At 41.6% G+C, this 22,905-nt stretch overlaps 1 protein-coding gene across 1 annotated transcript in view; it reads right to left on the bottom strand.

Moving 5' to 3' along the window:
- LOC147117113 (dnaJ homolog subfamily C member 1-like) overlaps positions 1-22,905 on the bottom strand; it is an 81,049-nt gene that overhangs the window by 9,451 nt on the left and 48,693 nt on the right. Inside the window, exon 2 of the mRNA XM_085987808.1 lies at positions 46-147. Within this exon, the coding sequence (XP_085843934.1) occupies positions 46-147 (102 nt within the window). The remainder of the gene's footprint in view (positions 1-45; positions 148-22,905) is intronic.

The following is a 22,905-nucleotide window of genomic DNA, read 5'->3' as shown; positions in this document are numbered from 1 at the left end:
AATATAAAAAAAGGTACAATAAAATAAATAAAAGGCTGCCCTTACTTGTCTAAATTGAATTTCTGCATTTTCATCTTTGTTCTTGTCCGGGTGTAAGATCAAAGACATTTTCCGATAGGCTTTCCTGATGTCTGCTGATGAAGCATCCTGCAAAAATACAAAGTCGACTTTGTCAGAAATATATAAGGCTCTTAGCGTAGTGTTCTGATCGAGGAAGACAGCGGACCCAGTGCAGCTCCTCGGGCAATGTAATTTGAGCAACAGCCGCGTTCTGCACTCAGCTGCACATGACTAAACAGTCATTGGTTCGGACTTCCTTTTCTTTTTCACTTCTCTGAACTACTGCAACACAAAAAAAGTCAGTATACTTTGTATAAAACCTTCTGGATAAGGGCCTTGTTCAACAGTGAAGAAAAGGAACAGGGAGGGGATCACACCAGGTTAATAACATGATACTGCTCAACAACAGGCACCTGCTTGCATGGAGACTGAGGCTCTGCTTATTCAACCTTTGTATATTGCTGCACTGGATTTAAAAAAAGAAAACCTGCATACAACCATTAATATTTCTAGCAACACTCTATCCTCTTCGGTCAAAGAGAGACCTCAACCCTCATGAGTGAGACCGTTGCAAACACTTTAGCTTTTAACACAAGCCAGTAATTAGAAGATTTACATACAACATCTGCACAACACAAAACAAAATCAAGGCAGCAATTTTGCAATTCCAAAATCAATACAAGTTATTGCACAAACTGTTCAGTTTTGAAACTTAAATTGGAAAATACCATAAATTATACAGAGCTTTAGCTAATTCGTCTTACTGCATTATCTTAATTGTAAACACAACTGTACAGCATATCTGTCCAAGATGCTTGATATTTCACAATACAATTCAAATTTTGGAGAACTTCAATAACCCTCCCTATGTAAAGATGGAAATTATTCTCCCCCAAAAGGTTTCTATAAACAAATTGCAAGATGCATTTTGTCACAGAATAAATTAGATTCCGATTTTCTTTAAGAAAAATGCTAAACTAATTCTCAGAGGAAACAGTAAAAATAGAAGCTTGCGTAAATCTTCATCTTTGTAATACAGTATTAAGCATGATGCAGCACTTTACAATTTTTCTGCAGCGTTCCACCACTGCACTTTCAAACCCATATTTAAATTTCATACGCGTTTTAGGGAGAATGTTACCCATAGCAGGTGTAATTTAAAAAAAAACTGGCTCATTCAAGAATTCTGAAATATAAATTTAGTTCAATACTGTAAATGGCTTCAGAAATAACAGACTGACATTAACACAATAGTACGACAAGTGTTATCTGAACATTTAGTCCTCCTGTTCAACGCTGCTGTTTCCAACATGCTTTGTTAACAATTTATACTAAAGGGGAAAAAAAGCAAGACACGACCCCTAAAAAAAGTGACTAGTGACATTAAAAATAATCTTACAAGAATAATTTGGAGAACGGATGGTATCTGAAGCAAATAAGGTATTTAGACTACAACTTAAATTTCAAATCAAACTTGGAACCTGAATATTTGCTATTAAGAACAAATATGTTTGATGTATTCTTGAGAATATTAAACCCTAAATAATTTCAAAATTTACATTGAAAAATAAAATTGAGAATTCTTTGAAAATAATCCCTTTGCACCCTTACAGTTCATGTATAGCAAATTGTTGGAATTCTCTATTGATATTGCTAGTTTATAGCAGACATACTCCCTATAATTTATATTTTAATAGCTCATGGGAATAAGGTGACCTGTGCACATCTTGTTTTAGCCAATTTTATTGTTAGCATTGCAAAAGTCAAAATGACTGCATAAAAATACAAGGAATTCAACCATCTAGGCCTCAGTGTTCTGTACTCTAACCTAAAGTGTAATAGTAAATAGGATTATATTTTTTGTATAGACTAGGTATTACTCTATAAAATCCAGAATATTTATTAGATTGCTTGACTATAAACATGCAAGATGACAATATTGCCATTTACAAATTTTCTAGTTGTATTAAAACTGTTTACGTATGTCAACACCAATTACGATGACCCTAAACACAACTGTTCTTTTTGAACACCGAATAGTCCGCGTGCAAATTTCAAGGAGTTAATAAAATGAATATTCTAATACTACTACTCATCAAGATAGTTAATTTAATTGCTCACAGAAATACATAAGAATACAATTTTAGCAGTTTTGGGGGGATTAAATACAAAGTGTTCTGAAAATTGGATTATAGATAAAAAGAAAAAAATTACTACAAATGCTGGAATCCAAAATAAAAAAAGAGAAACACTAAAAATAGGTCTAACAGCATCTGAAAAAAAAAGTTTGTAACCTAGATTGATACCTTTCGTCAGAAACCTGAACAAAGGATCGCTATTTAAAATGATCAAACTGCCTTGTCCTTTTTTGGCTAACTGATCTGCTGTGCATATTCAGCATTTTCTGGGTTTAACTGTGTACACAATTTTTTGGGGGAATTCTAGATTCAGAGCGGAAAAAAAGATTGCGAACCAAATACAGTGGCCCAGCTCACAAAGTGCTAAGTCATTGGTCCATGCTTACAACAGGGGGAAGATGCTGAAGAGGGTCAGGCATTTCCCCATATGCTACATCACCCCTTGTGTGTAACAGCCAGTTCAAGAGCAGTACTGCAGATACCGAGGAGCCTGCTCACCATCTCAAGACAGAGAAGAGAAAGCAAAGGCAACAAACATAATACTGCGAAGTAGCTTACAAATTCTCTCAGATACTTCTAATTATATTTGTTTGATTCTAAGGTGCCATTGTTTCACTTTTTGGAGAATTAAAAAGTTTAGTACAGGGTACTTGCAAAAAATTGGTACCTCCAAAAATTTGTGTTTACAAATTGTAAATTGAATAAAGCTGATGAAAAGAACAAACTCACTTTCAGCAATATTGTATCTGCAATTACAGCTCCAGGCGGTGATGCGATTATTTATTACATTTTCTTAAGTGCATCAGGAAATTAGACTACTTGGATTAAAAAACAAGCCCCGAATGAAACAATTCATTGCTGCTGTTCATATTGACCTCAACATTTTTTAAATGCCAAAAACAAAAAACAAAAAATTCTATTGGTCACATCGATATAGATCTGCAACATTTAGTTCACAGTTCGGTTGGGCCAGTTAACTTTGACAATTTTAAAATCAGACATTAACAATTTGGCATCATAGGGTGATATCAGCAAGCACACATCACAAGTTTTACTCCATTCACATGCGACTTCATAATTTTTTTTCCCCCCACTCTTCTCCAGTGGTTGCTTACACTGAAGTATGGATCCATAGCACAGGGCACCCACCTTAATACAAAGAATTGTTCGACCACAGAAAGCATCACAGCGAGGCCCAGTTCTGGCCTCACCTAACATCCACATATGCACATTTTTAGCAAGGGTCATTAGAAACCAATTGAGAGCAGAGTCCTTTTTTTCCCTCTTTTACCGCCGCCCCCCCCCCCCCCCCCCCACAACATCGCTGCTCTGACTGAACAGCTTAATTCAGCACAGGCCAGAGATCGAACCAGAGCCCTTAAAAATAGATTTAAAACAGTTTCAGAAGTATTGGCCCTGAAATTACACCAGTGAGCAAATATTTAACGTTTTTGTCTAGCATTTCTCTGTTATTTTGGCAGAAACGTTGGCAGGTTAATGCCTTCACTAAAATATTGGAGAAGGGAATTTAAGATGGCCAGTTAAGTGCTCATCTGCTTGTATTCCACGGCATCATTTCTGTGCCATTGTTTCTCATCACCTTCTCTGAATCTAATGTTAAATACAAAATTACATCAATTCCTCTTTTAAACAAAATCAAAATGATGATTACAACAAATTTGCTACTTTTAGCCCATTTAAAAAACATGCAAGTCTTAATGTCACCATGGGAACTACCTTAGAGCAGTACAGGATTACACACTACAAGAAAGCTAAATTAACATACATGGTTGAGCTGATAGAATCGTTGTAGTACACTGGGTAAATGACCATCTTTACGGATGTTAATTTAGCTTGTTTGCTATCTCAGGCTTGGTAACTCCTTGTGGCCAGATCTCTCAATGAAGTCATCAGCACTCACTATTTAAACAAAAATAATCACCCCTTCCACCTACCAAAAAAAATCCAGCAGAAATGGCCAATAGATGTTACCAAATTTTTTTAATTTTTTTTTAAAACTTAAAATGCTTCAATAAAAAAAATAGGGCAAGACATAAAAAGCAATATTGCACACTCCAAGTCAAATGTATGTAGACTGAAGAGTTCTCCTACAGCGCCTTATCTAGTCTCAAAAAAATGTTATTCATCTTTCAGTCCTTGACTTGCAGTTACAAACCATCATTAATTATGAAGGTCAAAGCCAATTTTAATTAGGGCAGTATTTTGTTTGCACAAACACAGCCTTGTTTTTTTTTTTTTTATAAATGTAACTGGTAGCATAATCATAAAAATGTGAGAAATGCATGCTCCTGACAAGCTAGATTTACTTGCTTGAAGTATAATCTATAGCCTTGGAAAGAATTCTGAACAAGGTTAGCACAGCAAAGACCAAAATGATCAGGAGTGCTGCCAGTACAGTTTTTATATCTCCTATGCATTTATCCGTACAATTGCAGTACTGTGCTGATGCTTAACCATGTTAATTAATTAAATAGAAAGCTGCAAATAATTCACCATTACGTACAGAATTACAGTACAAAGCACCTTTATTTGCCACAATAACACACTGTACTAACATATACTATCAGGATTCAAACCCATGACAATTGTGTACTTCTCTGAATCACGAGAATCATGAGCCATAATTGTAATAAAGATGAGGGGGAAAAAAGATAAAGACCACTATACAGCTCTTTTCATTTAATACAGAAATCGCATTGCGAGATTTCACTAAGCTCTCCAACAGCAGTGGCATTTTTAACAGGGAAGCACTAAAAGTATTAGGGATTGCAATGAAGAAGAGCATAGGATACAACTTATACCCTACAAGTGGGCTAACTTGATGAATGACAAAGCAGCAAATGAGTGATCAGTACCATTCGTGATAAAAGTAATATCCCACAGCTCAGCGCATAGTCGCTACTTCAATAAACGAATTAGGTGAACAATTAGTCAATAAGTTACATCTCCCTGATGTGAACTATTTTAAGTGCAAACTATATTGATGTATGAACTGGCTCTGTGGATGCTGTGTAGATCCTTGCCCACCCCCATCAATTTTTAATTAAGAACTCATCTTCACTAAATTAAAAATTTTCTCAAAGATATCACAAGTAATATAATAGTTGCCAATTTCTACAGTAACTGGTTAGGGTAGTAACGAGAGAATAATGTTTGAACATGACTCGCCCTTACCGCTTTTAATTTTCAGAGCTAAAGATGTAGTATTAGGCAATCCAGAGCATTGATGCTGGGCAGAACAAAAAGAGATGCAAGAGTTTTTATTGTAGGAGATTATCTTGGTTAATTAAGAGTAGTTACTTTTAACCTCTGTCTAGCAGGGACGTATATATGGGCAGAAGTCAGTGCAGTGTTGAGCTGCTGTACAACCAACACAAAAGGAGGTTCAGAAGGATTTGCACTCAGAAGGTTTACAAAGTTAGATAATTCAATTGAGCCACTGTGCATATGCTTCAGACAGATATTCTGTTTGGTAGACTGAGGAATTCCAAAAAGTGGGATTGTACTGCAGAGCGTCAGGCGAGCTTATGCAGCAAACGGACAAATCCTTTTTTAAAAAGCTGCTGAAGCAGTGCATCAGCTCAATGTTTTTTGTGGGGGCAAGGGTTTTTCCCTTTCCACTGGGACAGCTAAAATCAGCTAAATCCCTAGAACATAGATTACTTCCACAATTAATTGCTGGGGGTTTACAACCAACTACCAAATTTATCACTATCTTAGATAGTTTTCTTTCTTACCATTATCTAATGAAGAATTTTTTTCCAACTGTTGTAAAGTAAAATGAACACATACCACCTTCTTCCCCCAGAGTAGCATGTGCTCAATTTTAATGCCTTTGTTGCTGTTATGTCACTGCCTAACCCTAATTGAACACATGCTATTAACCAGGTGTTAATAACAGATCTACAACTACTACTTTGGAAGCTCATATCTTTAAAATAGCAATCAAGACAACCTAGAGTTACACTATATATAGAAACACACCATCATCTTTGCCTTTTCTTAAAATGCAAAATTTTCTAAATTAACAGACAAAAAAACTACTGTTGTGATAAATCGGATAGCGCATAATTTCAGGAAACAATTGACACAAATTGCAGTATTTTCAAATCTGAATCATTGCATTCTCTTACATGTAGCATCAGAGTAACATCTGATATAGGATATCTAACAATTTAAAAATAAATTTAAAGATAAGTTATCTCTTTGTATGGTTAAAAATGGCAGAATAGAAAGATAGATTTTGGATAAAGTATGAGAGCAGTCGGGTCTCCTAGGTACTTCCTAAACCTACAAACTGGTCTAGTTCATCCCAAATATCAGGTATGTGTACATTTTAAAAAAAATACCTAGTACATTGAAGAAACTAGACAAGCTGAAAGCAGATGCACAAAGACAAGCATACAATAGAAAACCCCCAATATACAGGAGACCAGTGTGGATGTCGAGGTGAGTGGAAAAGTGAGGACATTTCTTTTAAGGAAATTATTCAACAGTCCTAAAAACTATTTATGCTGGGAATTTTAAACTTCCAAAATAAATGCAACTATCAGAGATGCTACACAAAACTAAAAGTTGGTGTTTTGCAACTATGTCTTTAATAACCTCAAAAAAACCATGGCTGACAGCAAGCCGCGCTGCTGAAGCACTCCATTCCATGCACGCAATTTTAAAGTCGCAGTTTACAACTATTTTGCGGTTTTCCCCAGCATAACCATCACAAACGGTGACTTTAAAATTGCACACATGGAAATATACACGTGCTCAACTCCAAATTCCATCCAGCAGCTGTCTGAGCAATTTATACAGCAGTGCAGAGCTTAACAGAACACTTCCTGAAACAGTTCTCCTAACGCAAATGCCAAATTATGAGGCAACCATAACATGCAAAGGCAACTGTGGAAAGTAAAAAAAACTGCAAAAACTGACCAATACAAATATCAAGAGGAACTCCCCACCCACTGCTAACTTCCTGGTTTGCTTTAGCTATTTGAATGGATGGTTTCCTGACCATTGCAAGATGCACCTGCTTTGGATAGTGCCATTTCTTTAGTGCTAGTCTTTGGTAACATTTTCAACAATGAATATGGTAAAGCAGAACTTTAGAAACATGTTTTAAGGTTTGCACTGTTATCTGAATTTTGCATAACAGGTTTCTAAGGGAGGCCCCTTTCCATCTATGGCTATAGCATTTTCAGTAACTAGTTCATAAGCTGTTCACAAACACTTAAAAAAACTCAAAGCTAGTGAATATTTATTTAATAAAGATGTGCAATTTCCAATTACTTCCAAACAAACTCATCACACCTGATGTTTTGGTTTGATTTCGCAGCACTTTCTGCATAAGCTCCCAAGAGTTTGAAACATCTGGATGAAACTATAAAGATTCCGCATTTAAATTTTAATTCAAAAATTTTCCCCCCAGGAGTTTGGGGGGGGGGGGGGGAGAAAGGGAAAGCCAATTAAAAAAAATGAAGCTCTGTTCTGAAAATTGTGTAGTGCATTTATGAGACCCACTCAGAAATATACGTTGACTTCAGCAGTATTAAATACCAATGCTAAATGTAAGGAATTCATCATTGAAACCTTTAAAACAATACTCATATGATACAGCTCCTTCTTATTCATTTCTAACTAATCTCCAGTGTCCTTTAGTTAACACATCACCACATGGCAAGCTCCACAGCACTGCCATCAAGTGGTTAGTCAGGATGTCACAACTGAAGCTCTTCTCCCCCTGGTATTATTGTAGCTTTCTTTGTGTGCAACAAAATGCATTGGAAATTTTTAATTTTTTTTTTTTTTTATAAATTGCTTCTATTTTTTTCCTCTCTCTCTGATGTGAACACATGGGGCATAAAAATGACAAAAGTTGAGGAATTAATGAATATAGAACAGAAACAAATTCTGGCCCAATAGTCCTATATCAAATGCAACATACAGTCACTCAGTTTCAGTTGTTTGCAACTAAAAGATACACTGCATGGTGCTACAGATTGAAACCGCCAAGAAACAGAAGTTACATTGCGCCTGTAAATTCAGCTTGCAAAATAATGAACCCACTTAAACCAATCAATTAAATTTATCCAATTAGGAATGAGCAATAAATGTTGGGCTTACCAGCAACACCCACATCCCAAGAATGAATAAAATAAATTCATCACTACCCTATGGAGTAAATATTCCCAATTGTACAATTCATATGGTCAATGGTTTATGCATCCCACAAGTAACCATAACTTTTTTTGATGCACCAATGACTAGCGTTAATCTGCACCGTCAAATGCATCAGTGACAGGATAAATGACACTATATTAGGAAGTGAGAAACAAAAACAGAAGTTGCTGGAAATGAGGCAGGCCAGTCAGCATCTGAAATACAGACAAGTTTACATTTATCAACTAAACACATCCACTAAAACACTAATCCATCTTTCCCTTTAAAATGGCAACTAGTCTTTCCAGCATGTTCTGTTTCCTTTATAATTTTCTCTCCTGCAGGCATTGTCTCCTACATGAGGTAGGATTCTAGAGGCATTGGGCACCCTGTATTACCTTGCCCAACAACCTGCCCAAGTAGTCCTTAATCGTGTATAAGCCACAACAGTGATCAGAAAGCAATTATACCATAGGGAGCATCAGACTGGTCATCAATGCTGTTATCACCCAATCTTCTACACAAATGCCCTTCCAGCAGGGGATTTTTGGACAGGGATCAACAACTGAATTCCAACCTGATTTTCTCCTCCCCAATCCAGGGGCACCGAGACCAATTGCACTCCTACTGTCAGCTCAGCAGAGATCAATTAACACATCACAGATCAGAAATTAAATTTGAGACTTTCCTAGTCTTTACAGTTCAGCTACTTACTGGACAAAGTCACGGAGCCAGAGAAGCCATTTTCAAGTTTTTCTATTTTTGCTTCAAATTCCCAGCATTTGTGTGTCTTTCATTTGCTTTCTAGGTAAGCATATTATTAAAAGCATGGATACAACACATCTAAAATATTATACATACGTTATACAAGTAATAAGTCATAGCCAACACAACTCATTCACAGCACTCCAGTACCACTCAGTATTCTTAATTTTCCACAGACTTCTGGTCAGAGATATGCATCCTTTATAGTTATTCCACAAGTAATGATTACATATGAATAGTAAATGTGGTCAACGCAGAATGAGAACTGAAGTATAAAGGGAGCTCTTACCAGCAACATTTACAGCTAATTCTTTGAAAAGGTAATGAAAGAGTAGACAAGGATAATGCAGTAGATGTCATGTACTTAAATTTTCAAAAGGCCTTTGATAAGGTACCACATTGTAGGCTCATGACAAAGGTTAGGGCATGTGGGGTTAGAGGACAAACGGTGGAATGGATAGCAAATTGTCTAAAAAAGGTAGAGAGTAGGGGTAAAGGGTAATTATTCAGATTGAAGGTAGAAAGCAGTGTTCCACAAGGATCAGTGCTGGACCACTGTTATTCACATTAACATTAAATGTTAGGAGCAAGTAACTTAGCATCAACATTTCCAGATGATACCAAACTGGGAGGTATCGCTCTGAGGAAAAATGCAACATAATACAAGACGACATTGGAAAACTTGCAAACTGGGCAGTTAAGTGCCCAATGAACTTCAACATAGAAAATTTTCTTCCTTCAGGTACTTATCCAATTCCCTTTTGAAAGCCACAATTGAATCTGCCTCCACCACCCTTTCAGGCACTGCATTCCAGATCCTAACCACTCACCGCATAAAAAGTTTTTCCTCAGATCGCCTTTGGCTCTTCTGCCATTCACCTTAAATCTGTGTCCTCTGTTCCCATTGGTGGAACCAGTTTCTCTCTCTAGACCCCTCATGATTTTGAACAACTCTATCAAATCTCCTCTCAACCGTCTCTGCTCCAAGGAGAACAACCCCAGCTTCTCCAGTCTATCCACGTAACTGAAGTCCCTTACCCCTGGAACCATTCTGGTAAATCTTTTCTGCACCCTCTCTAAGGCCTTCACATCCTTCCTAAAGTGCGGTGCCCAGAATTGGACATAATACTCCAGATGAGGCCGAACCAGTGTTTTATAAAGGTTCGTCATAACTTCCTTGCTTTTGTACTCTATGCCTCTATTTATGAAGCCCAAGATCCCATATGCTTTTTTAACCGCTTTCTCAACCTGCCCTGCCACCTTCAACGATTTGTGCACATATACCCCCAGGTCTCTGTTCATGCACCCCCTTTAGAATTGTACCCTTTAGTTTATATCGCCTCTCCTCATTCTTCCTACCAAAATGTATCACTTCGCACTTTTCTGCGTTAAATTTCATCTGCCACATGTCCGCCCATTTCACCAGCCTGTCTATGTCTTCTTGAAGTCTATCCCTATCCTCCTCACTATTCACTATACTTCCAAGTTGTGTGCCAACTGCAAATTTTAAAATTGCGCCTTGGACACCAAAGTCCAAGTCATTATGGAGGCAGAAATTCCAAACCCTATGGGTGGGTACGCGTTGTACTCACCCATAGGGCCAACGGAAATGGCAGTTTTAGGCATGCACTGGAAACCGGCATTTCCGACCAGTCAAGAAAGCGCTGGACAGATCCTCCGCCTGCCCGGGAGCAGGGCCTCTGTGGGCGGATAGTTCCGTTTTTTGGAGACCCTCTGCCTACAGAAAACACTTACAATTCCTGCTTTTATCAGGTTAAGAGTTGAAAAAAGTAAAAAAAAAAAAAATTCCACTGATTTATCAATTAAAGGTAAGTTTATTTTTAGCCCTGTTAAAAACTTTAATTCTTTTTTTCAAAAAATAAAATTTTTGTTTAATACTTAGTCATTTTAAAAATGTGATTTTTAAATTTTTAAAAAAAGTTTTACTATGTTTTTGGGGGTGATCTCTATTCATATATTTGACAGGGCTTCCTGTCAAATGTATGAATGGAGATTCCCTTCTCTGATTGGCTCCCCATGGCCCACGTGATCCCAGGGACGCTGCGAACCGTCTGCGCCTCTGGGATACGTGAGCCTTGCGCACCGGCAGTTTGGAGGCCCAGCAACGGAACTCTGCGCCTCCCGGGAGCCCTCCGGTCCAGGCGCAGATTTTTCCAGATCGCAGCCCTCCACCCGCGGGAGGCCTTCGAATGGAATTTCTGGGCCATGATATATCAACAAAAGCAGTGATCCTAGTACCAATCCCTGGGGAACACCACTGTATACCTTCCTCCAGTCCGAAAAACAACCGTCCACCACTACTCTGTTTCCCATCACTTAGCCAATTTTGTATCCATGCTGCCACTGTTCCTTTTATTCCATGGGCTTCAACTTTGCTGGCAAACCCATTATGTAGTACTTTATCAAACGCCTTTTGGAAGTCCATGTACACCACATTGCCCTCATCGACCCACTCTGTTACCTCATCAAAAAACGTAATCAAGTTAGTTAAACACGATTTGCCTTTAACAAATTCGTGCTGGCTTTCCTTAATTAATCCACACTTGTCCAAGTGACTGTTAATTTTGTCCCAGATTATCATTTCCAAAAGCTTCCTCACTACTGAGGTTAAACTGACTGGCCTGTAGTTTATACTTGCACCCTTTTTTTAATAAACAAGGGTGTCACATTTGAAATTCTCCAGTCCTCCGGCACCACCCCCATATCCATGGAGGATTGGAAGATTATGACCAGTACCTCTGCAATTTCCACCTTTACTTCCCTCAGCATCCTAGGATGCATCTCATCCAGTCCTGGTGATTTATCTACTTTAAGTACAGCCAGACTTTCTATACTCATCAATTTTTATCCCATCCAGTATCTCAACTATCTCTTCTTTCACTATGACTTTGGCAGCATCCTCTTCCCTTGCTAAAGACAGATGCAAAGTACTCATTTAGTACCTCAGCCAAGACCTCTGCCTCCATGTGTAGGTCTCCAATTTGGTCCCTAATCGGCCCCTCCTCTCCTCTTACTATCCATTTACTATTTATATGCCTATAGAAGACTTTTGGATTCCCTTTTACGTTAGCTGCCAATCTATTCTCGTACTCTCTCTTTGCCCCTCTTATTTCCTTTTTCACTTCCCCTCTGAACTTTGTATATTCAGCCTGGTTATCACTTGTAATAGAGTTATACAGCACAGAAAGAGGCCCTTCGGCCCATCGTGTCTGCGCCGTCCATCAAGCCCTGTCCAATCTAATCCCATTTTCCAGCATTTGGTCCATAGCCTTGTATACAATGGCATTTCAAGTGCTCATCCAAATGCTTCTTGAATGTTGTGAGGGTTCCTGCCTCTACCACCCTTTCAGGCAGTGAGTTCCAGACTCCAACCACCCTCTGGGTGGAAAAAGTTCCTCCTCAAATCCCCTCTAAACCTCCTGCCCCTTACCCTGAATCTATGCCCCCTTGTTATTGACCCCCCTACTAAGGGGAAAAGTTCCTCTTTATCTACCCTATCTATGCCCCTCATCATTTTGTACACCTCAATCAGGTCCCCCCTCAGCCTTCTTTGCTCCAAGGAAAACAACCCCAGCCTGTTTAGTCTTTCTTCATAGCTGAGGCGCTCCATCCCAGGTAACATCCTGGTGAATCTTCTCTGCACCTTCTCCAAAGCAATCACATCCTTCCTATAGTGAGGCGACCAGAACTGCACACAGTACTCCAGCTGTGGCCTTACCAGCATTTTGTACAGCTCCATCATAACCTCCCTGCTCTTATATGCTATGCCTCGGCTAATGAAGGCAAGTATCCCATATGCCTTTTTAACCACCTTATCTACCTGTTCCGCTGCCTTCAGGGGTCTATGTACATGTACACCAAGGTCCCTCTGACCCTCTCTACTTCCTAGGGTCCTACCACTCATTGTGTATTCCCTTGCCTTATTTGTCCGTCCAAAATGCATCACCTCGCACTTTTCAGGGTTAAATTCCATTTGCCACTTCTCTGCCCATCTGACCAACCCGTTTATATCGTCCTGTAGTCTGAGGCTTTCCTCCTTGCAATTTACCACCCCATCAATTTTCGTGTCATCTGCGAACTTACTGATCATACCTTTTACATTCTCATCCAAATCATCTATGTAGATCACAAACAGCAAGGGACCCAGCACCGATCCCCGAGGTACCCCACTGGACACAGGCTTCCAGTCACAAAAGCAACCTTCGACCATCACCCTCTGCCTCCTGCCACTCAGCCAGTTTAGGATCCAACGTGCCAAGGCACCCTGGATCCCATGGGCTCTTACCTTCTTGACCAGTCTCCTATGCAGGACTTTGTCAAAAGCCTTACTGAAGTCCATGTATACCACATCTACAGCATTTCCCTCATCCACACACCTAGTCACCCCCTCGAAAAATTCAATCAGATTGGTCAGACATGATTTACCCTTGACAAAGCTATGCTGACTATCCCCAATTAATCCTTGCCTCTCCAAGTGGAGACTAATTTTGTCCCTCAGAATTTTTTCCAATAATTTCCCTACCACAGATGTTAGGCTCACTGGCCTGTAATTTCCTGGTTTATCCCTGCTACCCTCCTTGAATAATGGTACTGCGTTAGCTGTTCTCCAGTCCTCTGGTACATCCCCTGTGGCCAGAGAGGTTCTGAAAATTTGTGTCAGAGCCCCTGCAATCTCCTCCTTTACCTCACACAGCAGCCTGGGATATATCTCGTCCGGGCCTGGGGATTTATCCACTTTTTGGCCTGCTAAAACCACTAGTACCTCCTCCCTCTCGATGCTAATATGTTCAAGTATATCACAGTCCCCTTGCCCGATTTCTATGTCTACATCGTCTTTCTCCATAGTGAACACAGATGCAAAAAATTCATTTAAAACCCCGCCTACATCATCTGGCTCTACACACAGATTGCCACTTTGGTCCCTAATGGGCCCTACCCTTTCCCTGGTTATCCTCTTGCCCTTAATATACTTATAAAACATCTTAGGATTTTCCTTTATTTTGCTCGCCAGTGTTATTTCATGGCCCCTCCTCGCTCTCCTAATTTCTTTTTTAAGTATGCCCCTGCACTTTTTATACTCCTCTAGGGCTTCCTCCGTCTTTAGTAACTGCCAAAAGCCCCCCTATTTTTCCTAATGCATTTTTGTATAGCCCTGGTCATCCAAGGTTCCCTTTGCTTGTTGGTCCCCCCCCTTGACCTTTACGGGAACATGTTGGCGTTGTACTCTCTCTATTTCCCTTCTGAAAGTCTCCCACTGCTTTGATGTGGATTTTCCTATAAGTAGCTGCTCCCAGTCCACTTTGGCCAGATCCTGCCTTATCATATTAAAATCGGCCTTCCCCCAATTTAGAACCCTTATTTCCGGGCCGTCTTTGTCTTTTTCCATGACCACCTTAAATCTCACCGAATTATGGTCACTGTCGCCAAAATGCTCTCCTACTGACACTTCCACCACTTGCCCGGCTACATTCCCTAGAACTAGGTCCAGTACCGCCCCCTCTCTTGTAGGACTTTCTACATGTTGGCTCAAAAAGCTCTCCTGGATGCACTAAGAATTCTGCACCCTCTAAGCCTTTCACACTCTGACTATCCCAATTTATATTGGGGAAGTTGAAATCCCCCACTATTATTACCCTATTATTTTTGCACTTCTGAGATTTGCCTACATATCTGTTCCTCTATCTCCCCTTGACTGTTTGGGGGCCTATAGTACACTCCCAGCAAAGTGCTTGCCCCCTTTTTGTTTTTAAGTTCTACTCATATGGCCTCATTAGAGGAACCCGCTAATATATCATCCCTCCTTACAGCAGTAATTGACTCCTTAATTAATATTGCAACACCCCCTCCCCTTTTACACCCCCCTCTGTCTCACCTGAAGATTCTATACCCCGGAATATTGAGCTGCCAGTCCTGACCCTCCCTCAACCATGTCTCCGTGATAGCAACAATATCGTACTCCCATGTGTTCAACAACAACTTCAGTTCATCCACCTTATTTGCAAGACTCCTTGCATTAAAATAAATGCCTTCCAGCCTTGCCATATTCCCTTTTGCCTTCACATATTTCCTCTGCCTTCCCAGCTGACTTGTTTTTTCCTCCGTATTTGGCTGTAAATCATCCCCTACTATAGCTCCACTCTGTATCCCATCCCCCTGCCAAGTTAGTTTAAACCCCCAACAGTGCTAGCAAACCTCCCCGCAAGGATATCGGTCCACCTCTGGTTCAGGTGTAAACCGTCCGACTTGTACAAGTCCCACCTTTCCCAGAAGCAGACCCAGTGATCCAGGAAACTAAAGCCCTCCCTCCTGCACCATCCCTTTAGCCACGCATTCATCTGTTCTATCTTCCTATTCCTATACTCACTAGCACGTGGCACCGGGAGTAATCCAGAGATTACAACCCTTGAGGTCCTGCTCCTTAATCCTTCACCTAGCTCCCTAAATTCTTGCTGCAGGACCTCATCCCTCTTTTTACCTATGTCGTTGGTATCAATGTGGACCACGACCTCTGGCTGTTCGCCCTCCCCCTCCAGAATGCCCTGCAGCCGCTCAGTGACATCCTTGACCCTGGCACCAGGGAGGCAACAAACCATCCTGGATTCACGTCTACGGCCACAGAAACGCCTATCTGTTCCCCTTACTATAGAATCCCCCACCACTATTGCGCTCCCACTCTTTTTCCTCCCTTCCTGGGCAGCAGGAGCACCCCCAGTGCCAGGAAGTTGGCTGCTGCTGCCTTCCCCTGATAAGTCATCCCCCCCAACAGTATCCAAAGTGGTATACCTGGTTGAAAGGGGGATGGCCACAGGGGTCCCCTGCACTACCTGCCTGCTTCTATTGTTCCGCCTGGTGGTCACCCATTTCCCTTCTGCCTGTGCAGCCCTACCCTGCGGTGTGACCAACTCACTGTACGAGTAATTTGCGACCCTCTCAGCATCGTGAATGCTCCACAACCCAGCCACCCGCAGCTCCAGCGCCCCAAGACGGCCCGTTAGTAGCTGCAGCTGGATGCATTTCTGGCACACGTGTTGGTCAGGGACACTGGCAGCGTCCCTGAATTCCCACATAGAGCAAGAGGAGCATATCACGGGGCTGGGCTCTCCTGGCATGACCTACCCCTTTAATCAATTTAAATTAAATTAATTCAATACCACCAGTAAAGTAAGCCTTACCTGGTCTCTGGAGCCCTCTGTAGGCCCGCTCTACCGCTGAAGCACCCGCCGAAGCTCTGAGGCCTTGCCTCACCTGACTCACCCAACTCTCAGCACTCTGTTGAAAACCGCACTCAGTGCAAAATCGCACTTCAAAGCCTGTTTTTATAGGCCCTGAAACAAAGACTTGCTGAGCCCAGCTACAGGAGAACCAGGTTAACCAGATTACTCCAGTTTCCCTTGTTAACTGCCTTCAGCTGCTCTGAGTTGTAGGACTTGTTTATCCCTTTTTAACCCTGCTTAAAGCTGGGAAATTTAGATTTTAAACAGTACACAGTAAATGTGAAACAAACAAAAGTTTGATTTCAGCAACCAGTTAAGACTCCCTGACTCACCCAACTCTCAGCACTCTGTTGAAAACCGCACTCAACGTGACATCTGTCATATGCCCACTTTTTCTGCTTTATCTTACTCTCTCTCTCTTTCGTCATCCAGGGAGCTCTAGCTTTGGTTGCCTTACCTTTCCCCATCGTGGCAATGTACCTCGACTGTACCCAAACCATCTCCTCTTTAAAGGCAGCCCATTGTTCAATTACAGTTTTGATTCCAATTTACCTGGGCCAGATCCATTCTCAACTCACTGAAATTGGCTTTCCTCCAATTAAGTATTTTTACTCTAGATTGCTCCCTATTATGTACCATAGCTAGTCTAAACCTGGATACTGTGATCACTGTTCCCTAAATGTTCCCCTACTGACACTTGCTCTACTTGCCCCACCTCATTCCCCAGAAACAGATTCAGCAATGCCTCCTTCCTTGTTGGGCTGGAAATGTACTGATCAAGAAAGTTCTCCTGAACACTTCAGAAATTCTTCCCCCTCTCTGCCCTTTACACTATTGTAAGAAGTCACACAACACCAGGTTATAGTCCAACAGTTTTATTTGAAATCACAAGCTTTCGGAGCGCTGCTCCTTCGTCAGGTGAAGTGGAGAGATGCCTATAGACACAGATTATATAGTCAGAGAATAATGCCAGATAATTACAGGTAATCTTTCTAACTGCCATTTATCACACCTTGGCAGAGAGATAATCACAGCAATCAAAGGTGTGAATGGTGTCCAAACAGGTCAGTCAGGAAAACATTACATCAAAGAACAATGAGGTGGGATCACAAGGAGTAAAATGTTGCAGATGCTGGGGTCTGTATGAAAAACAAAAAACAGAAAAAACATTTTCTTTGCTAGAAATCACAGCAGGTCCAGCCGCATCTGTGCGGAGAGAACAAGCCAATGACGACTCGAGTCTGGATGACCCTACGTCAGGTGGGGTTACATGTAGCGTGACATGAACCAAAGATCCCGGTTGAGGCCGCCCTCATGAGTGCGGAACTTGGCCATCAGTTTCTGCTCTACGATTTTGCGTTGTCGTGTGTCTCGAAGGCCGCCTTGGAGAATGCTTACCCAAAGATCGGAGGCTGAATGTCCTCGACTGAAGTGTTCCCCGACTGGGAGGGAACACTCCTGCCTGCCGATTGTTGCGCAGTGTCCGTTCATCCGTTGTCGCAGTGTCTGCATGGTCTCGCCGATGTACCATGCTCCGGGGCATCCTTTCCTGCAACGTATGAGGTAGACAACGTTGGCCGAGTCACATGAGTATGTACCATGTACCTGGTGGGTGGTGTCCTCATGTGTGATGATGGTATCTGTGTTGATGATCTGGCATGTCTTGCAGAGGTTGCCGTGGCAGGGTTGTGTGGTGTCGTGGTCGCTGTTCTCCTGAAAACTGGGTAATTTGCTGCGAACTATAGTCTATTTGAGGTTAGGCAGCTGTTTGAAGGCAAGTAGTGGAGGCATGGGGATGACCTTAGCGAGGTGTTCGTCGTCATCGATGACATGTTGAAGGCTGCGAAGAACATGGCGTAGTTTCTCCACTCCGGGGAAGTACTGGACGACGAAGGGTACTCTGTTGGTTGTGTCCCGTGTTTGTCTTCCGAGGAGGTCTATGCGATTTTTTGCTGTGGCCCGTCGGAACTGTCGATCGACGATTCGAACGTCATATCCCGTTCTTACGAGGGCGTCTTTCAGCGTCTGTAGGTGTCCATCGCGTTCCTCCTCGTCTGAGCAGGTCCTGTGTATTCGCAGGGCTTGTCCATAGGGGATGGCTTCTTTAACGTGGTTAGGGTGGAAGCTGGAGAAGTGGAGCATCCTGAGGTTGTCCGTGGGCTTGCGGTAGAGTGAAGTGCTGAGGTGTCCGTCTTTGATGGAGATTCGTGTGTCCAAGAATGAAACCGATTCTGAGGAGTAGTCCATGGTGAGTTTGATGGTGGGATGGAACTTGTTGATGTTATCGTGTAGTCTTTTCAGTGATTCTTCACCGTGGGTCCATAGGAAGAAAATGTCGTCGATGTATCTGGTGTATAGCGTTGGTTGGAGGTCCTGTGTAGCGAAGAAGTCTTACTCGAACTTGTGCATGAAGATGTTGGCGTATTGGGGTGTTTGGACACCATTCACACCTTTGATTGCTGTGATTATCTCTCTGCCGAGGTGTGATAAATGGCAGTTAGAAAGATTACCTGTAATCATCTGGCATTATTCTCTGACTATATAATCTGTGTCTATAGGCATCTCTCCACTTCACCTGACGAAGGAGCAGCACTCCGAAAGCTTGTGATTTCAAATAAAACTGTTGGACTATAACCTGGTGTTGTGTGACTTTTTACATTTGTCAACCCCAGTCCAACACCGGCACCTCCACACCATCTTTACACTATTACTACCTCAGTCTATATTAGGATAGTTGAAGTCCCCCATTATCGCTACTCTGTAGTTCTTACACCCCTCTGTAATTTCCCTGCAAATTTGCTCCTCTATCTTTTCCACTAGTTAGTGGCCTATAGAATACACTTCTATTGTTATGGCACCTCTATTGTTTCTCAACTCTAACCAAGTAGATTCTGTCCTTGACCCCTCCAGGACATCCTCTCTCTCCAGCACTAATATTCTCCTTAATCAATACTGCCACCCCACCTCCTTTCTTTCCTGCACACCTTATACAGTATTCAGAAATATTTAGTATCAAATCCTGCCCTTTTTTGAGCCAAGTCTCCGTTATCGCCACATCATCATATTCCCATGTGTCTATTTGCACCTGCAGCTCACCAACCTTATTTACCACGCTTTGTGCATTCACACACATACACTGTAAACCTATCTTAGACCTTCTTGTATTCTCTCTGTCTGACCCCACCTAATACCGTACTATTTCTTACTCTAGTGCTATCTGTCTCTCCCAATCCTTTGTGCACCTTGTTTCTCCTTTCTAATGCTACATCCTGGTGCCCAGCCCCCTGCCAAATTAGTTTAAACCCTCCCCAACAGCACTAACAAACCCTCCTGTGAGGACATTGGTCCCAGCTCTGTTGAGGTGCAACCCGTCCAGCCTGTACAGGTCCCACTTGCCCCAGAACCCGGTCCCAGGAATCTGAAGCCTTCCCTCCTGCACCATCTCTCCAGCCACGCATTCATCTGCTCTATCCTTCTATTTCTATACGCACTAGCTCATGGCACCGAGACTAATCCGGAGATTACTACTTTTGAGGTCCTGCTTTTTAATCTCTTGCCTAGCTCCCCAAAATCTGTCTGCAGGACCTCATCCCTCTTTCTACCTATGTCGTTGATACTGATATGGCCCATGACCTCTGGCTGTTCACCCTCACCCCTCAGAATGTTCTGCAGCCGCTCAGTGACACCCTTGACCCCGGCACCAGGGAGGCAACATATCATCCTGGAATCCCGTCTGTGGCCGCAGAAACGCCCATCTGTTCCCCTATCAATTAGGGGGACAGACAGGTATATTGAGTGTTGGTGGGGCTGAATGACCTAGGTAACATATAGTCCACTTTGCATAGGTAGGTTGATGAACTGCTTCTAGATGGCTGTGAAGACCCTGAACTGTTTTCTAGATGCCAAGATTTAAAATGCCTTCTTCAAAGTGTTTCTTGGATCCAAGCAGAAAATCTCTCAATGGCAGTCAATACATCAAGCATCTGGATTCTATAGGCAAATCAGATTCCTCAAAAAAGTAAAGTTACAGAGCACAAAAAGAACAAGGACCACACCATCTTTTTGGGAACTCTACAGGTCAAAAACAGGTTAAGAAAATGGAATGAATCTGGCTTTTCTGTGAACAGCTTGTAGGTTCTGAATCCGGAGATAGTTTCAGAAAGGGAGAGAGAGGGGGCAAGCAAATAGAGGATGACCTAAGTAATGGAAAGATGATTCACAATCTACTATTATGCAACAATTAGCAGGTAGCATGGTGCTAGAGAATCAGCCCCACCAACAATCAATATAGCTGGCCTGCTAGTTCCTTCACCCAGATACCCTGAGCGAAGCCGACATTCCTGTCAGCCACTCAGCCTACCAAATACAACAAGAGCTAAAGAACAGTGATGCTGAAGTGCAGAACACCAAAGCCACTACACAAATGTAAGTTTTTGTTGCAGTGTAAAGTTGAAAACATTCCAAGGCACTTCAGAGGCACAAGTAAAAACAGATGTTGAGCCACAAAAAGATTAGGAGGGGTAACCAGGAGCTTGGTCAGAGGAGGGGTTGCATAACACATTATTCGCACTAACATGGCATGAACTCACGGAGGAGACTTCCACCAGGAGATGGAGTAGCCTGCAGCCAGTTAGACCCCCATGCTCTGGAATTCCACCTTAAACCCCTCTGTCTCTCCACCATTAAGACCTTCCTTAAAACGCCCTCTGGCCAAGCTAATCTTTCCCTCTTTGGCTCAACGTCACTTTTTCCTTATACCTCTTTCAAGTGCCTCAGGATATTTTTCTACATTAAAAGCACTATACAAATGCACTAGTATGGAACCGATACATCACATTCAAGACTTTGAAGACTGTACCTACCAGGAACTCCAAAGGACGGTTGAAACAGTAATGCAGACTCAACTGTTTGAAATCCTTTGGCGAGGTAGCTAAACAAGGAGGGGAGGGCTCACCAAAGGCTACAAGTGAAAAGGAATTTTCATAAAGTTCTGTATCTAATACTTATAGATAAGATTAAAACCTATGGAATTAAAATAGCAAATTAGAGAGTTTATACTGAAAATGAGCTTTGGTATAGAAAAATCCATGGTCTGTCTGCGAAGCTCAGCATTTTCTAGCTTCCCTATTATTCAAACAAAAATTAAGGATGGACAGCCGGATAAGTGCAAATTATTACACACTGGAAAAGGAAACAAACACAAAAGTAACATAAAGGGGATTCTATTTTTTAAACAATTAGCATAGATGAAAAAGGAAAAGAAATTGAGTGACATTGGTCACTCTGAAGGAACAATTACTGCTATTCTGAACTAAGCTAATCAAATACTAGGATACACTTCAAGGACTTAAACTAAAAAGCAAAATTAGTCTAACCTTGTACAGGTCACCGGTAAGGCAACACTTACATAATTGAGCACAATTTGGGGTCTCAACCTTTAAAGAACCAAAGTCGTTTACAGCACTGGAGTCCATTCAGCCCATGATGTCTGTACTGACCCTTTGCTAGAACGATCCAAAACCAATTGCACTGCCCTGCATCTCCCCATTGCCCCGATCTTCTACTGTCAAATATTTATTCAATTTTTTCTTTAAAGCTGCAATTGTCTCTGCCTCAACCACTCTGGGGAAAAGCAGTCATACTCCAACAACCCACTGCGTAAAAAAAAAAAACTCCTGCTAACCTCTCATCACCAACTCCCCAACCAGGGGAAATAGTCTTTCCCAATTCACCCCATCAAAACCCTTCATAATTAAAAAAAAAAAAATCTCTTGGATGTCTCTTCTCATAACTACAGTTTCCCCATTCCTAGCATCATCCTGGTAAATCTATGCTGGATGCTCTCTCTGGCTTTAATGTCCTTTCTATAATGAGGCATCCAATGTGCAGAGTACTCCAACTGTGGCCTAACTAATGTTCTGTTTGAAAAATCATTACTTCTTTGCTTTGTTCTCGTACTCTATGCCCCCATTTATAAAATCCGAAATGCCTTTGGTCTTTTTTTGGTTTTACCTACCAGCACAGATGCAATGGAAAAGGGTTCAGAGAAGAGCAAGGACAATAAACTAATGGGCTACGGGTGCTAAATTATGAGAAGAAACTTGCAGAGCTGAACTCTTCACTGTAGAAAAAAAAAAGGAGCAGCATGTAGCAGCTCTTTGAAACACTAAAGGACATAGGCGATGTAGCTATCAACAGATTATTGGAACTAGAAGTTGCAGGTTTAAAATTAAGTCCCAAAAAGATTAGAAATACTCCCCACAATTCAAACAAAATCATACTGGCCAACATCAACACTATTTCTATCCTCGGACATCACTTCAAAAGCCTACCTTAAACTATTCCACCCTCTCGAATCATCACCCGACCCGGTCAAATTTTTCATTCCTCTTAAAAATCTTGGAATTTTTTATTGCCTTGTGCCCAGAATTCCCACTACTCCTTATTTGAGAACCTACAATCCGATTTCTGCCCCGCCAACAGCAGAGACTGCTCTTGTCAATCATTATTGACATTATCAGTCACCACAT

This window comes from Somniosus microcephalus, chromosome 5 (genome assembly GCF_052327205.1).
Source record: "Somniosus microcephalus isolate GS21.2 chromosome 5, FLI_Smic_1.0, whole genome shotgun sequence".
In the NCBI taxonomy this organism is placed as follows: Eukaryota; Metazoa; Chordata; class Chondrichthyes; order Squaliformes; family Somniosidae; genus Somniosus; species Somniosus microcephalus.
The sequence above is the reverse complement of the archived record's forward strand: the minus strand, read 5'-3'. Positions and strand labels throughout refer to the sequence as shown.